General features: G+C 40.5%; 1 protein-coding gene across 1 annotated transcript in view; it reads left to right on the top strand.

Annotated features, from left to right (window-relative positions):
- The window catches only part of LOC145412163 (uncharacterized), a 147,205-nt gene that overhangs the window by 15,406 nt on the left and 115,292 nt on the right, over positions 1 to 16,507 (top strand). Inside the window, 3 exon segments of the mRNA XM_080282097.1 lie at positions 2,943 to 3,093; positions 3,615 to 3,685; positions 5,293 to 5,503. Of these exon segments, the coding sequence (XP_080138223.1) occupies positions 2,943 to 3,093; positions 3,615 to 3,685; positions 5,293 to 5,503 (433 nt within the window).

Genomic DNA, 16,507 nt, shown 5'->3' on the forward strand with positions numbered 1-16,507 from the left:
CCTAGGATATTTTGGGCATAGGTTAGGTTCGGTTATGTTAGGTAAGGTTCACAACACTTCACACTTCAAAACGTCCTAGGTTGGTGGCCCATGTCCCAAACGTCCATGGCCGAAATGTCCTACGTTCCGTGAGACAGGGTAGCGTAAACAACGTGTCATCTGATCCGTGGAATCCCTGACAGAATAACACTCTTCACTAAACACAGTAAACACGTCCACCAGTATGGGATAAGATTAACACTCTTTGGTTCCTGTGACTCACTTTCAGCTGCATAAAATCATCTGGCGTTACGTAGAGTTGTGTAACAGAGTTCGTTCGGCCGTGTGAGAGTTGATGGAACCAGCTACTATCTCTCATGCCCCTATGATTCACCCACCGATAAGAAAACCATCTCTCGTCAGCAGAAATAGAATACTAGAGTTGTCTCGAATCAGATTTCTTCGTCAGTAGTGTTTTCTTATACGACACTGACAGCGATAGAGTAGGCTACAATTGCTTATAATGTAGAGTATTCTGTTAACATATATAATTACTAAGATGTAGTTAGAGTGGATCTGAGCAAGTTTATCCCCCTTTTCAGTTTATTTGGTATACTAAATGGAACCTAAATCCTAAGTCGACCAATGCGTTGTAATTTTCGTCACTGTCCAAATTTCACTAAAATATGGATGGAAAAATATGAAAGGGAAAGCATAAGGATAGGTGAGCTTTCAATAGAGTACACTGTGATATGGGCCACACGGTCACTCACTCACCAATCATGTCTTAGAAATCCTGGATCCATCTCATAGCCAAAAGCCATCCACATTTTTTTTTCTTTATATATGCGCGTTGTAGGTACGGTTAAGATAGTCTTAGTGTCGACTATTACCAGGCAAAAAAGAAAAAAAAAAAGGTAAAATCTTGTTTTGCAAACCTAAATACAAACTTTGCCCATACATTGCGATCCACTGTCAGTTCTGTTGCGTCTTCACCTCCATACCTCCCTTCCTTACACATCTATGACCTTAATTATCCATTTTCTTGGCCTTCCACGCCCCCTGCCACTCTCAAATTCACTACTGTATACCCTTTTCACCACACTAATAATCCCATTCTCTCTATATAGCCTTACCATCTAACCACACTCTCCTCTCCACGTTGATCAAGACTTCCCTACTTCAAATCTATCGCGAATCCCTATATATCTTATTCTGTCCAGCCAACACAACCTGCCGGTATTCCTTATCAGCCCCATTCCCACTGCTCTCACTCTTGACTTACCAAATTCATGTCATACAGGAGTCTAACACCTAGAGAGAGAGAGAGAGAGAGAGCGAGAGAGAGCGCTTGAAACCATTACACACCCATGTATTACTTCAGTTAATTCCTCAGGTCAAACATTCCTTCAAGATTACACACTCCTGACTTCCTTCGTAATAAAAAAAAAAATCTACAGCCTTCAGTAGTTTTCCATCAGCACCACACGTACGAGTACGTAACGCCTTCCATAATCCCTCCATATTCACCTTGTCGTATACCCATTACAGATTCACGAATGACATAAATACCAAACAGTCCTCCTTACATGTTTTCTTTACTGTCTACCGCATATATTCGATATATATAAATATTCCCTACCACTTTGGAAACCGCCATGTTTATTACATACTTAACACACTGACCGTATCTGTTTTAACTTGTTTTTCCTTACTGAATATCCGTACGCCTCTCCTGCAGCGCTCAGCATTTAAATTGCTCCATATAATCTGCATTAACTTCGGTCACTTTTACATTAGTACAAAGGCATAATTGTGTCGTTCTTCGACTCCACTGGTACAGCCGCATCCATTCCGACTGTCATATTTTCTGCAACATTTCATTACACATTTGTGATTTTTGCAAATTCCTCTTCAGCACCTCATGCCTTTCTATTATGCAACCTCTCCAGAGCATAACACGAGGTATGAACACGGTAATAACAGTGAATAGGAGAGTAGATTTGTTGATTAATGATGCGTGAAGAGAAATGAATGACTAATAATGAGTCAAATCAAGGTGAATGTATATCAGGCTTAAATTTACGGTGGTGAACGTGGCTCTGAACATTTGGTAGGTGTGGATGAAGAAGACAGGTTTTGAAACCTGTGGTCTGAATGAAAGTGTTGAGTAATCTACCTCGTCCTATTAGTATCTCATTATTTTTCCATACTTTTCCAGCGATATGCATTGGCCTGCCCTGGTTTTAACTGTATCCAAAACAGCCCAGTTTAAATACCCAGTTTGGGCACTTTTTTCAGTGATAGGTAACGAATACTAATAAAAACCACATAAGTAACGCCTAATACAATTTCATAAGCCTTTATTCCCCACCATAAAAAAAAAAAGTCATAAGTAACATCAACTACTTTTTCATGATCTTTTCAGCTATACACGTAGATCTGCTGTAGCTTCAGTAGTCTCAGAAATAAGACGTTTTTGGTGCTGTGGGAGATAGAGTCGTCCACTCCCCTGCCTACTCCATATAAGCTTGCTTCGGCTGCTCGCTTGAGCAATAAAATCAGTTGGCGTAACTGGGATAGACTATTAGGGTTGACTCAACCTCGCGACAGATAATGAAATTTACACAGTAAATTTATGTAGTTCACCATAAGTAGCTGACACTCGATTGACTTGAACACACAAAAAACAAAAACAACAACTTCAGCTATAGTTCATCTGCCTTACCCTTGAGGAGATTTTCTTCCCCTTTCAGTTATTTCCCACAGGTCAGTGGCAGAATAAGAGTAATATGGCTCTACATCCTTTCCATAGCATTTCGTAATTACCATCATATTCTGATGTTAAACTTGTCACAGAACATCATTCAGGATAGAGATGACAGTGTGAGGCCAAGCTAAACTAGACAGAGTATTGGATGATGAAGGTGATGACTTCTTCCTTGTTCTCTCATATACCTCAGGGCTGAAAATCTGTACAACGTGACGGTGATGGCCGTGGACCTGCTGACCAGCCTGCGTACCCTGCTGCCCGTGGTGGTCGCCTACCTACCCTGCCAGGCACCCGTCGTCTGGATTCCTGACAACACCACATTCCCGCTGTCAGCCCCAAAGGTACGCACTAATTCCCGTTTCACTATTGCACCTTCTTGGCCAAACCTCTTTTCTTCCCACTAACTACCCTATGAGAGAGAGAGAGAGAGAGAGAGAGAGAGAGAGAGAGAGAACCTGAAGTCAAATTCTCGAACAAACCTAATGATCAGCTGTCTCTTGTAACCCAGCTTTATTTATGCAGGAAGAGCAAGGAACATGGGACGTTTCCACACTCCCCTTCTGAGTCCTTCCTGGAAAAAGAAATTATAAGTTAACGATAATTTTCCCCTCGTAACCAAGATTTGTTTTGCAGTAAGAACAAGGAAAGGAGGAGTGCAGAAACTTTCCATTAATCGTGTTCAACCTGTAAATCAGAGTCTGAGTTATGCGAGGAATTTGATCGAAAGTTTATTGAATCTGCCTGGGAAGAAAAACTCGAGTGTTGCGTGTCTCTGTCAGAGGAAAGATTGTAGCGTATAATTATTGCCTTAATGACCCATGTGTGCTCGATAGGTGTTAATCTAAGCCTCTTCCCTCCAAAGGTATGGCGCTCCAGGGCCTTTAGGATTGAGTCGGATGCCATCGTGGTGTGTAATGGCACTGTCGCTACAAGGTGAGATATTAAATGAGAGAGAGAGAGAGAGTGGGGGAGGGGGGGATTCATGTTTGGATATGCACTGAGGTGTCAAAACCAAGTAGGTATCAGAAAGGACGAGCAAAGGAGAGATGCATCCAGGGGTAAAGGACGAGGGGAGAGAAGAGGTGAGCAGAATTAAAAAGCAAAATGCAGAGAGAGATTCTAGCGAGGAGCGTGTGTGCTTGGAGCCCGGGATGATACAGCAGCAAGTGTGTTAAAGGAGGGTTTGATTAGCAGTTTGATACATACAGCGACTATTCAGTGACATTTTTCTCAGTAGTACCTAGTGTGGTTTATTCATTTTTCATGTTCTTCACAGGCAAACTCCATTTTAGAGGTAGGATAACTTTGAATAACCAAGCCAAGACTAGAGAGGGCAACTTTAAATCCTAAACTTATTCCCTAAAGAAAAGCTGACAGCCTTCTGATTCTCACGTAGTACCTAAACAGGGGCTGGCAGTGTAGCGAAAACAACAGCGTATAGTGTCAGCCTCTGTGTGAGACGCCAGTGCCAATGGCCTCCAGTGGGACGCCCTGTCAGTGTTAAAGATTATAGGTAGATAGGTGGACATAGGCAAATAGATGGATGCATGGATGGATAGATAGATAGATGAATAGATAGATAGGTGGATAGATAGATATGTAGATGGTTAGATAGATAGATAGAAAGATGGATGGACGGACAGATAGGCAGATTCCTATTATAGGTAAATTAAAGTTGAGCTACAAGAGAATTAGATCATAAAGGCAAAGTTTTGTATGTGACTAAATTCATTACAGGACTAATTCTTGCTGCACATATGTTCAAAAGAATGTATAGTGCCTGTTTATGTTTAATAATGTAAATTATCAATCCAAGTTTTTCACAAATCACACTAGATTATCAGGAGTAAAATCATATCAGGCCTACGGTAAATTACTCGCTATATATGAAACCATAAGAAAACAACAATCTCAGGATAAGTGATATATAATTTTATTAACCCTCAGACTGCAGTGATTCATTCTTAACTGCATAAAATCACCTAACTGTTGGATTAAAATACTAATCATCCAGGCCATGAGAGGGTTTATATTGTAGAGGCTGTTTAACTGAAATATATACACAGCATATACTGTATATAAATCGCTAACCACTGCCTTCTTTGAATACTTCGAAATGTAAATCAGTATGTGTTTATAGTTTGGGGGAAAAATTTAATGTATTATGTTTGGGTGAATCCATCGTCACACAAATGTGAGAGCCTGGGCAACACTTCTAATAGATTCACTCGCATGTTTTGGAAATAATGGAGTAAGCACGGGACATTGTAGACTCACTGAACTCTTTTCCACCGGTTCACTAACCTCTCTTTTCACAATAATCTTTTCTCAGCATCATCGTTCAAAGTAAGTTACACAAGTCATGCACACCGCAGTTTATTTTCCTTAATATGAGAAATAGCTACGTCTGATATTATTATTTATTTATTATTATTTTTTTTTTTTTGCAACAATGAGTCGTTAGTTATTCCAAAAAATCTCATGAGGCCTGCACTTTGAGAACCCCTGCTCTACCACACTTAGATCTCCCACCTCACTAGGAAAACGTGGACAGTGCAGAAGGTGGAAGGAGAGGAGGGTACGGCGGTGGCAGACGTCCTGGTGGAAGATGTGTTACCGTCGTGGAACTTCTCGCAGCTTTCTGTGCCCCCTCTCTTCCTGGACTACGGCATCTACCTCTTCACATACCGCCTCCAGCTCCTCGCATCCAAGATATTCCCGCTTTTCAGAACCGCATACACTTACGTCCAGGTTGGGTGAAAAAGATTTGGGGTGGAGTTGGAGTAGCCTCACCATCATCACCTTTTTCTTTATCGTCATAGTCATCATGCTGGTCTTCATTTCTTAATTTCTTTTTCTTTTTTTCTTTCATTCTTCTTCTTATTATTATTATTATTTTTATTATTATTATTATTATTATTATTATTATTATTACCATAATCTTGATCATCATTAACAAGAACAACGACGACGACGACGATGGTAACCTGTATGTCCATTTTCATTACCATTATGGGCATCACAAACGCGTGTTGGATGGAATTATTCCGTCAATAACCACGTCAGAAAATGGGTCAGACCTTGGTATGTGCATCTCTGTAAATATTTCATTCGTCTGTTTTTATTTCTGGTTGATTCTTTTATCCCCTCAACTCATCTCTATTTTTTACATATTCACAGACTATGCACAGTCATCCCCTTCTTGGCCTTCCATGCCTCCTCCCACCCTCAAACTCACATCCATTAGACCTTTTGGCCACCGTCTTCATACCCAGTCTTTTTTTGTGTGTGTGTGTGGCCCTATCAACCAACTGCCCATACCATAATTTCTCCCCTTTGATAAATAGCCCACCTTATTCCACGTCTCTTGTCTAACTTCTGTAACCTACTTACGTTCATTAACAGTCCTATTTCTTCTGGTATCACGCCATTCATACTCATGCCATACTAAATTCTCACGTCCATACCTTAATGTGGTCACTAACACATCAGCGGTTACAGTCCCCATTTAGCTTTTGTACTCAGTCGTGTTTTTGTTCAGGGACTTCATTGCATCCACCACATTTCTGCGTTCAGCCACAACTCTCCACATCCTTTACATATTGACTCTCCTTTTTTTAATTTCCACAACAGCACTGAGGTACTGTACTTAAAAACGGCCACCAAGTCAAGGTTTTCTCCACTCGCCAACACATCACAATCTGCATCACCTTCTCTCTGGACAACCATCCCATAACTCTCAGCTACATTTACATCACATAAATGGCAAAACTCTGACCAAGTCTGCAAAAAGTTTGTTCATTTAAGTTTCTAGCACAGTATCATCTGCTTAAATATGTACATAACATTTAAAATAACCTCATATCATTCATTACCATCTTAATTCCCGTTCCATAAATCTTGTATTGACCTATATCTTAACCCTATTCGTATATACACTATATGAAGCACTGAACAACCGTAGGATCGTCACACATTCTGGTCTCGCTCCATTACTGATACTGGGCTGCTCAGTTAAACATTCATTTACCTTTACACCTGTTTCACTACGTCATAAAAGCCTTCTGCCATTCATCAGTTTTTCATCCACACCATACACAGGTATATGCTTCCATAATCCATCCATATTCTCCTTGTCGTGTACTTATGTGAAATCCACTAATTCCATAACTATCTCAGTATTTATCATAATTATACTGTCTCCACACTCTGCCGTATTACAAACATTTTACTCAGCCATTCTCACATGTTTTCTTGATTATCTACCCTACTGCATACGGTTTACTCACAGTCATTTTCACGTGCTTTCTCAACTGTATGCAGCAAACCTTTTACTCAGCCATTCTCACATGCTTTCATCACTCTCCTACTGAGAACATTTAACTCTCAATCATTGCCACATACGTTCTCCACTATCGACCTTTCTTGAAACGTTTCGTCCACATATTCTCTGCCACTCCGGAAATCACTCTGTACAACGCTCGCCAGACATTTTTATATTTGCTTTACCTTCTCTATCACTGTTTTTCTGTATACCTTTCCTATAATACTCAGCAGGCTTATTCTACCAAAATAATACTTTGCATTCACTCTGGTCACCGTCACAATTAATGCAGATACAATATACAGTAGTCACAGCTTTGCTCTACTCCACTGGCATAGTTCCCCTCATCCAGACTTTGTGTTGTATTTCTCACAGTTCCTTTCACGCTGTCCACAGCATTTAATAATTTCTTCCAATTCCTCATCTTTGCTTCCCCTCATTCTTTAGCCTCTACACAGAATTCATCAGTTGTGCCATTTGTTACATTGTAGAGGACCACACCCCTTCTTTCACCAGCCACCAAATCCAGTCCTGTTTACCACTGCTCTGCTCCTGTTCATTTTCATCAGTTTTTTAAAATAATATGTACATCTGCCCCCCATCTATCTTCTGCTTGTTAGCGTTGGTCTCTTGTCATCCCTTGCAGATTTTCTCACATTTTCCGTATTCATATATATATATATATATATATATATATATATATATATATATATATATATATATATATATATATATATATATTGTTACGGAACAGAGAAAGATAATGTACACTTTAAGTGAGAATACGAAGAGTCACTACTGTCCCGTAAAGTTCCAGGTTCAAAACAAAGAGTTAGGTAAAATTACAAGTTAAAGTTTAATGCTTAAATTAACAACAAAACATTCAGGACTCATAAGGATAATGTAATGGCAAAAACAGGTTAAATATATGGTTAACTGCAATAGCCTCTATTAACACGAAATTAGCAAGAGTAAATTTTATCTAAGTCAGCCCTGATAAAATGAGATACCAGATAATACTCAGTGAATGCCAGATAAATTATTACAGATACAAACTATTATCAAAAGTGACTGACATAAAACCCAACACGAATTACAAAAACTTCACTAGGCCTACAAATTAATCTTATGCTATACAGTACAAGAAAAAATGCAACAACAGTTATACTCAAATTACACACAGCTGCTAGATGGTTGGAGACTTCTTGAGCACTCACAATAATAATATCTGTACAGGGGAGGACAGAAATGTGAACAAAATGAGGAGCAGATCTAAGTGGCAATGATGCATAGACTGAGCTCATTATATAGGAGCCAGGAGAGCTTGATACAACTTGTAATAAGGACGCGCAAATGAAGCCATGGGGACATAGAGTTGACAATCCCGCTCTGGACAACAGAGAGAATGACTTACTCTACTATAACGGTAGAAGGGGGGGACTGAGGCAGAACACGCTCGTGATCAAACATGCAGCATACTGTGCGTTAAAATTATACAAAGGATGATGAAATCATAGGCTATGTAACACCTCCCCACAAAGAAAAAGAAATTTGCAAAGGAAATTTCTTATTACTGTAAAACAATCTGTCTAAAGTCTGGATAAGCAATCTGCAATAACATTTTCTTTCCCCTTGGCATGTTGTATGTCTAATGAATACTCCTGAAGAAGTAAACTCCATCTTGTCAATCTCTGATTTTTATCATTAAACTTACTAAGGAATTTCAGTGGGTGATCGGTATAAATGACTATGGGGTCAAAACCAGAACACAAATAAAATGAAAAATGCTGTAAACCCAAAATCAAGGCCAAAAGCTCCTTCTCAATAGTTGAGTAGTTCTTATGAGGTGGAGTGAACTTCTTACTGTAATAAGATACAGGATGTTCAATACCCTGATCATCCTCTTGCAGCAAAACAGCCCCAGCTCCTGTGTCACTTGCATCAACAGCCATCTTAAAAGGCTTAGCAAAATTTGGAGTAGCGAGCACTGGCTGACTTAATAGAATAGCTTTAAGTTTGTTGAAAGAGGATTCACAGTTATCGGTCCAGACAAATTCAACTCCCTTTTTCAGTAGGTCTGTAAGTGGTGATACAAGAATAGAAAGGTTAAGAACAAATCTCCTGTAATAACCTACCATTCCCAAAAATCTTTGTAGCTCTTTCCTACTTTTAGGTCTGGGAAGATCACTTATAACCTGAACCTTAGCTCCTGGTGGTGCAACATGTCCATCACCAATTACATACCCAAGGTACTGAACTTTAGCTTGACCAAACTCACACTTTGATAAATTAGCTACAAGATTAGCATGAACTAAACGGTCAAGAAATTTACTGACATGGCATAGGTGATCTTTCCAGTTGTCACTGAAGATTAATACATCATCAATATAAACAACACACCCTGCCAAACCCTCTGTTACAACATTCATGAGCTTCTGAAATGTGGCTGGTGCATTCTTCATACCATACGGCATTACTGAACATGCAAAAGCCTTTCCTAATGTTACAAAACATGAGATCTCCCTAGCACGTTCAGTCATAGGTACTTGCCAGTATCCCTTTAACAAATCAAACTTACTTATGTACCTAGCCTTTCCGATCTTGTCTATGCAATCTTCCACACGAGGGAGAGGGTAAGTGTCTGTTTTGGTTATCTGATTAACACGTCTGTAGTCGATGCAAAGCCTCTGTGACCCACCTGGCCTAGGGACTAGAGTGACAGGAGAACTCCACTCGCTCTGACAGGGCTCAATCATCTTGTGGTCCAACAGGTAGCCAAGCTCCTTCTGGATGAGAGGAACTTTCACTGGGTTCAGACGGTAAGGAGGCAATTTAATTGGCTTTGCGTCTCCAACATCGACATCATGCATCAACACAGTGGTTCTTCCTGGAGTGGCACGGAACACTTGCGGGTACTCCTGCAGTAATGCCGAAAACTCCTGCCTTTCCTTGGGTGGTAGATGAGAAAGCTTAGTCTGGAGATCATTCATGATATCAGGATTCTTCCCCAAACTATCACTCAAGCTCATACTGCATGGGAGAGCTTCACTTGCAGACTCGGGTGGAACAGCTACAGTGCAGACTGGATTATTTTCGTCCCGCCTGTGATATAACTTTAGCATGCTGATGTGACATAGTTGCTTGCTCTTTCTACGATCTGGTGTGGCGATGACATAGTTGACATCACTGAGTTTCTTCTCCACGAAATAAGGGCCACTAAACTTGGCTTGAAGAGGTTGCCCATGAACTGGTAGCAGAATCAAAACCTGATCTCCTGGCTGAAAGTGGCGTAACCTGGACTTCTTATCATACCAAGTCTTCATCTTCTCCTGAGCAGCTCCTAAATTCTCTCTCGCCAGCTGTAAAGCAGTGGACAGCCGTTCTTTGAAATTCATCACATACTCCAGCAGGTTGACGTCATCTTCCTCCGACAGCCAGCATTCCTTGAGTAGCTTAAGGGGTCCTCTTACTTCATGGCCAAACAGTAGTTCAAAAGGTGAGAAGCCCAGTGATTCATTTGGAGATTCTCTTGCAGCAAACACAACGAATGGAAGACCTTTATCCCAGTCTTTCTGATGTTCCAAACAGTATTTCTTGAGCATCGATTTGAGTGTTTGATGATATCTCTCCAACGCTCCTTGGGTCTGGGGATGGTAAGTTGAAGACGTGATCTGGGTGATGCCCAACTCTTTCAGAGACTGCTTGAAAACATTCGACATGAAATTACTTCCTCGGTCTGACTGTACCTCCTTAGGCAGACCAAACTTTGTGAAGAACCCCAGCATTTCCTTAACCACGTTCTTTGCTGAGATATTTCTAAGTGGAATGGCTTCAGGATAACGAGTAGCCATATCAATCATGGTCAACACATAAGAAAATCCTGAAGAAGTCTTAGGAAGAGGGCCCACAATATCCACCAACACACGGGTGAAAGGCGCCTCAAAAGGAGGAATGGGAACTATAGTCGGCCTTGCGCCCGTAAGCGCCTGTGGTGTGGCTCGCACCTGTTTACAATGGTGCCACGTTTCCTCAACTTGCGATGTGAAACGGAAGCTATTTATGTACAAGGCATCACAAATTCGATAAATTCAGATGAATAAAACTTACACTTGTGTATTTTGATGGATGAATCAACAGTAATCTAATTATGCATAAAATATTTATACAGTAACACAGAAACATGGCATACATATTGTACAGTGTTGCTAAAAGAAATAGCAGTCACTTTTAATGTTTTTTAGCGTAGTTTTAGGGTGGTTAATAATATTACAGTTATGGATATAATAGAATGAGCCTGAAAAAAGAAGAAATATGCCAATATCCAAAGTAAAAGAAATAATTCATATAATTCTTGTGAGTGGCAGCACTGACAGATAGCTTCCCTACAGAGAGAGAGAGAGAGAGAGAGAGAGAGAGAGAGAGAGAGGCAGGAGAGGGGCATGCATTGAATGCATTGTCGGCATCACTAAATATAACAAAACCAAATTAACAAATGAAAGCACAATTATAAATAACTTATAAAAGAATCAAAAGTACTCAGGGTGGCTCACATTTCCCGCCATGTGGTAGGTGAATCCAGCCCCCTTCCCCTTCCCTCCCTTCTTAATCCCTCCTGGGTGTCTCAGGTCAAATCCCCTTCACACTTCCCCTCCCCTGGACCACCACCCCAACAACCCCCCATCCACACTCCCACCCACACCTACACCCACACCCCACTACGTCGGGGTGTATGAATCAGTAACGTAACAAACCTCTCAGCAGACAGTAACTTTGACACTCCATCTACTACTAAATATAACAAAACCAAATTAACAGATGAAAGCACAATTATAAATAACTTATAAAAGAATCAAAAGTACTCAGGGTGGCTCACATTTCCCGCCAGGAGAGAGAGAGAGAGAGAGAGAGAGAGAGAGAGAGAGAGAGATAACGGTATAGAAAACGTGGCAACACTGTACACAGGTGCGGACCACACCACAGCCGCAAACGTGCGTGAGTCCTACTATAGAGGTGCAACCTTTTCGGTCTGATTACACTTCCCCACAACTTGACAGGTGTGACAAGACTTACAATACCAGGAAACATCCCTGAAGATACCTGGCCAGTAGAAGTGTTTCAAAATGCGTGCCACAGTCTTCCTCACTCCAAGGTGTCCTGCCAAACTGGAATCATGAGCCACTCTAATGATATCCTGCCTACAAACACGAGGGATGACAACTTGATGTACAACCTCCCATTCACAGTCGGCTGATGCTGTTGGGGGTCTCCACTTCCTCATAAGTACTCCTGACTTTACATAATAACAAGTAGAAGCACCGGCTGACTCTTCTTCACTGTAAGCAGAGTTAGCTAGACCTTTCAACTCAGGGTCAGCAACCTGCAACTCAACCAACTCTTGACGAGACAAATTATCAACACTACGGGGTACTGCCTCATCTGGTGAGTGGTCCAAATTAGCAAGAAAAGTGTCAGCTAGGATAACATCATCATCATCATTATCCTCTAAATCACCAGTAACTTTAGACTTAGCCCTAGTGACAGCACATGCAGGGAACACATCAGGGACATCACAATCCCGGGACACGGCCACTGGCTCACTAGACAACTGAGGAGCTGGACACACTTGACTTCCACCAATGTCATTTCCAAGTAAGAAAGTTACACCTGACATTGGGAGTGTCTCAACCAACCCAACCATAACAGAACCATTAACAAAACCAGACTCTAAATTCACTCTGCACAGAGGAACAGAGAAGTAATTATTCCCTACACCTTGTAAGATTACAGTTTCATCAGAGGAATTAAAATTAGAGCCTAGAACACTGGTCAGCATAAGGGATTGGCAAGCACCTGTATCACGATATATTTTAACTGATTTCCTGTCATTACTGTCCAGAGGACTGACAAATCCATCAGACAGGAAATTAGCACATGAACTCTTGAGAGTGTCACCCACGTTACTGCTCAAAAGAGGAGCTCCATCATGAGAATTTAAGTTACCCCTCAAAGCAGGTTCAGTTAACTCAGTTAAAGAATTCTGGGAACTCTCAAGAGTGGACACTAGACCAATTGACTGAATATTTAAAGACTCCTTTTTGTTCACATCACGCTGTCTCCTGAAACATCTCTCCGTAGTATGACCAAGCTTACTACAATAAGTACATTTACTTTTCTGAAATCTAGAGGTGAAGCTGGTATTTACTTCCTGAGAAACATCATCCTTATTCTCTTCCTGTTACCTGTACTCTGAGTAGAGGCAACGTACTTACTCAGCTTTCCCTTTTTCTCTAGAATATCTCTTGTGAGTGAGAACATACTCATCAGCTAAAACTGCAGCATCAGACAAATTATCTATTCTTTCTCATCAAGATATAGGCTTACATCTTTATAAATACACCTTTTGAAGTCCTCCAGCAAAATCATCTGCTTAAATTTGTCAAAATCAGAATCCACATTCTTAGAATTTAACCACTGCTCCAACAAATCTTCTTTGATTTTTGCATACTCAACATGGGATTGCTTATCTTGCTTGTAAGTTGTCCTAAATTTTACTCTATAGGCTTCAGGAACAAGCTCATAGGCCTTAAGAATCAAGCTCTTAACTACATCATAATTATCAGACTGATCCTGAGGCAAAGATGCATAAGTTACTTGAGCTTTACTGGTGAGAACAGTTTGAAGGAGTACTGGCCAATACTCCTTAGGCCAATTAAAACCTGTAGCTACCCTCTCAAACAACTGAAAATACTTTTGTTAAATCAGATTCATTAAAAGGAGGGACAAGTTTAACATTTTTAGCCACATCAAAATCATCAGAGCTAGATGATCCAGTTCCACCTTGTTTCATGCGATACTCATGGTCTGCCTGAATCCTGGCAAGTTCAATTTGTGCCTGAGCCTGTACCTGTGCCTCTTCAATACGAGCATTTGCTTCCTTAACACGAGACTCCGCCTCCTTAGCCTTAGCCTCCTGCAGAGCTAGCTGTAACTTAGCTAATTCAATCTGCGTTTGCTCATTTGGAGGAGTTACATTAAACAAGCTTTTATTAATCATGCCAACAATTTGATCTTTAGAATGATGAGAGTGAACTGCAATTCCCAATTGTTGAGCAACAAGCTTAAGTTCATTCTTTGTTCTGTTTTCTATATCACACACTGTTTGCACATTTGACAAAAAATCTTTGGCTTCATCAAGTGTAGAAATAGTAGCCATCATGAAAAACACAGTCACAAAATATCAAACAATATCCTTATGATAATATCCTGAATATCCTGATATGAGGTCGCCAAATTTATGTTACGGAACAGAGAAAGATAATGTACACTTTAAGTGAGAATACGAAGAGTCACTACTGTCCCGTAAAGTTCCAGGTTCAAAACAAAGAGTTAGGTAAAATTACAAGTTAAAGTTTAATGCTTAAATTAACAACAAAACATTCAGGACTCATAAGGATAATGTAATGGCAAAAACAGGTTAAATATATGGTTAACTGCAATAGCCTCTATTAACACGAAATTAGCAAGAGTAAATTTTATCTAAGTCAGCCCTGATAAAATGAGATACCAGATAATACTCAGTGAATGCCAGATAAATTATTACAGATACAAACTATTATCAAAAATGACTGACATAAAACCCAACACGAATTACAAAAACTTCACTAGGCCTACAAATTAAACTTATGCTATACAGTACAAGAAAAAATGCAACAACAGTTATACTCAAATTACACACAGCTGCTAGATGGTTGGAGACTTCTTGAGCACTCACAATAATATTATCTGTACAGGGGAGGACAGAAATGTGAACAAAATGAGGAGCAGATCTAAGTGGCAATGATGCAGAGACTGAGCTCATTATATAGGAGCCAGGAGAGCTTGATACAACTTGTAATAAGGACGCGCAAATGAAGCCATGGGGACATAGAGTTGACAATCCCGCTCTGGACAACAGAGAGAACGACTTACTCTACTATAACGGTAGAAGGGGGGGACTGAGGCAGAACACGCTCGTGATCAAACATGCAGCATACTGTGCGTTAAAATTACACAAAGGATGATGAAATCATAGGCTATGTAACAATATATATATATATATATATATATATATATATTTATATATATATATATATATATATATATATATATATTATAGGAGAGAAAGAGAGAGAGAGAGAGAGAGAGAGAGAGAGAGAGAGAAAGACAGACAGACAGACAGACAGACAGTCAGAGACAGACAGACAGAACTTTAGATTTTTTTTTTTTTTTTTTTTTTTTTGAGAGAGAGAGAGAGAGAGAGAGAGAGGGTAGATTTTGGGATGGCTTAATACGTAAGTGGTATGGGAGATGAAGAGATTGTATTTCTGGGAGGAGACTTAATTAGTCATGTATGTGAAGCAGCTTAAGGATATGAAGGAGTACATGGGGGATGTGCATATAGTACAAGAAATGAGGAAAGGTAAAGGATCCTCGAGTTTGGGGAGGCAATGAACAGGATTGTGTGCAACACACATTTTAGGAAAGGAGAGAGTAGGTTGATTACATCCGAGTCTGGGGGAAATAGCAGCCAGATAGACTATATCCTGGTCAGGAGAGCTGAGAGGAAGTTGGTGAGGGATGTTAAAGTTATAGGGAGCGAGGAGTGTGTGCAGCAACACAAGTTACTGATATGTGACTTTGTGCTTAAGGAATGGATGGTGAAAAGAGGACATATGTACCTAGAAGGAAAATATGGAAGCTGAAAAAACAAGCGGCAAGGAACACCTTCTGTATGGAGAAGAGGAGAGTGGTGGCTGAATAGGGAGATGTTGACAGAAGTGTTAATGAACAGTACAGAGCCCTCAAGAGCAACCTCTTGAGTGAGGCCCACTAAGACATAAAGTAACATGGTGGGAGGAGGGTGTAAAAGCTTCAGTTAAGGGGAAAATAAGGCTTTTCCGTGAGTAGAAGAAGGGTGGTAACAGAGAGGAGCACTTGGCCGCCAAGCGTAGGGCTAGAAAAGAGGTTTACAGGGCGAAGTCGAGTCACAGAGTCTTTTATTTGATAACCTAAATCATGTGGAAAGGAAGAATATGATATTTACGGTGGCAGATCAGATGAGGAGGAAGAACAGAGGTATCATACGGGAGCAGTGTGTGAAGAATGATGAAGGAAGAGTAGTGGTGAACAGTGGGGAAATTAAAGAGGCATGGAGAGAACATTACAACCGGTTGTTTAATGAGGAGTTTGACTGGGACTGGGAAGGACGCAGATCCAGTGTTTGGCCCTTGGCCTTTGATTGACGCTGCTTCTGTGAGCGTTGGGGAAGGCAGCAGGTGTGTCTGGGTTGATTGCTGAAGTGTTGATAGCCTCAGGAGAAAATAGGAGTGAGGTTAGTCACTGACCTGATAAATACGATTATATATGAGTGTGTTGTCCCAGATGATTGGCTG

This window comes from Coenobita brevimanus, chromosome 92 (assembly GCF_032717465.1).
Source record: "Coenobita brevimanus isolate Jiangsu-jjx chromosome 92, ASM3271746v2, whole genome shotgun sequence".
Lineage (NCBI taxonomy): Eukaryota > Metazoa > Arthropoda > Malacostraca > Decapoda > Coenobitidae > Coenobita > Coenobita brevimanus.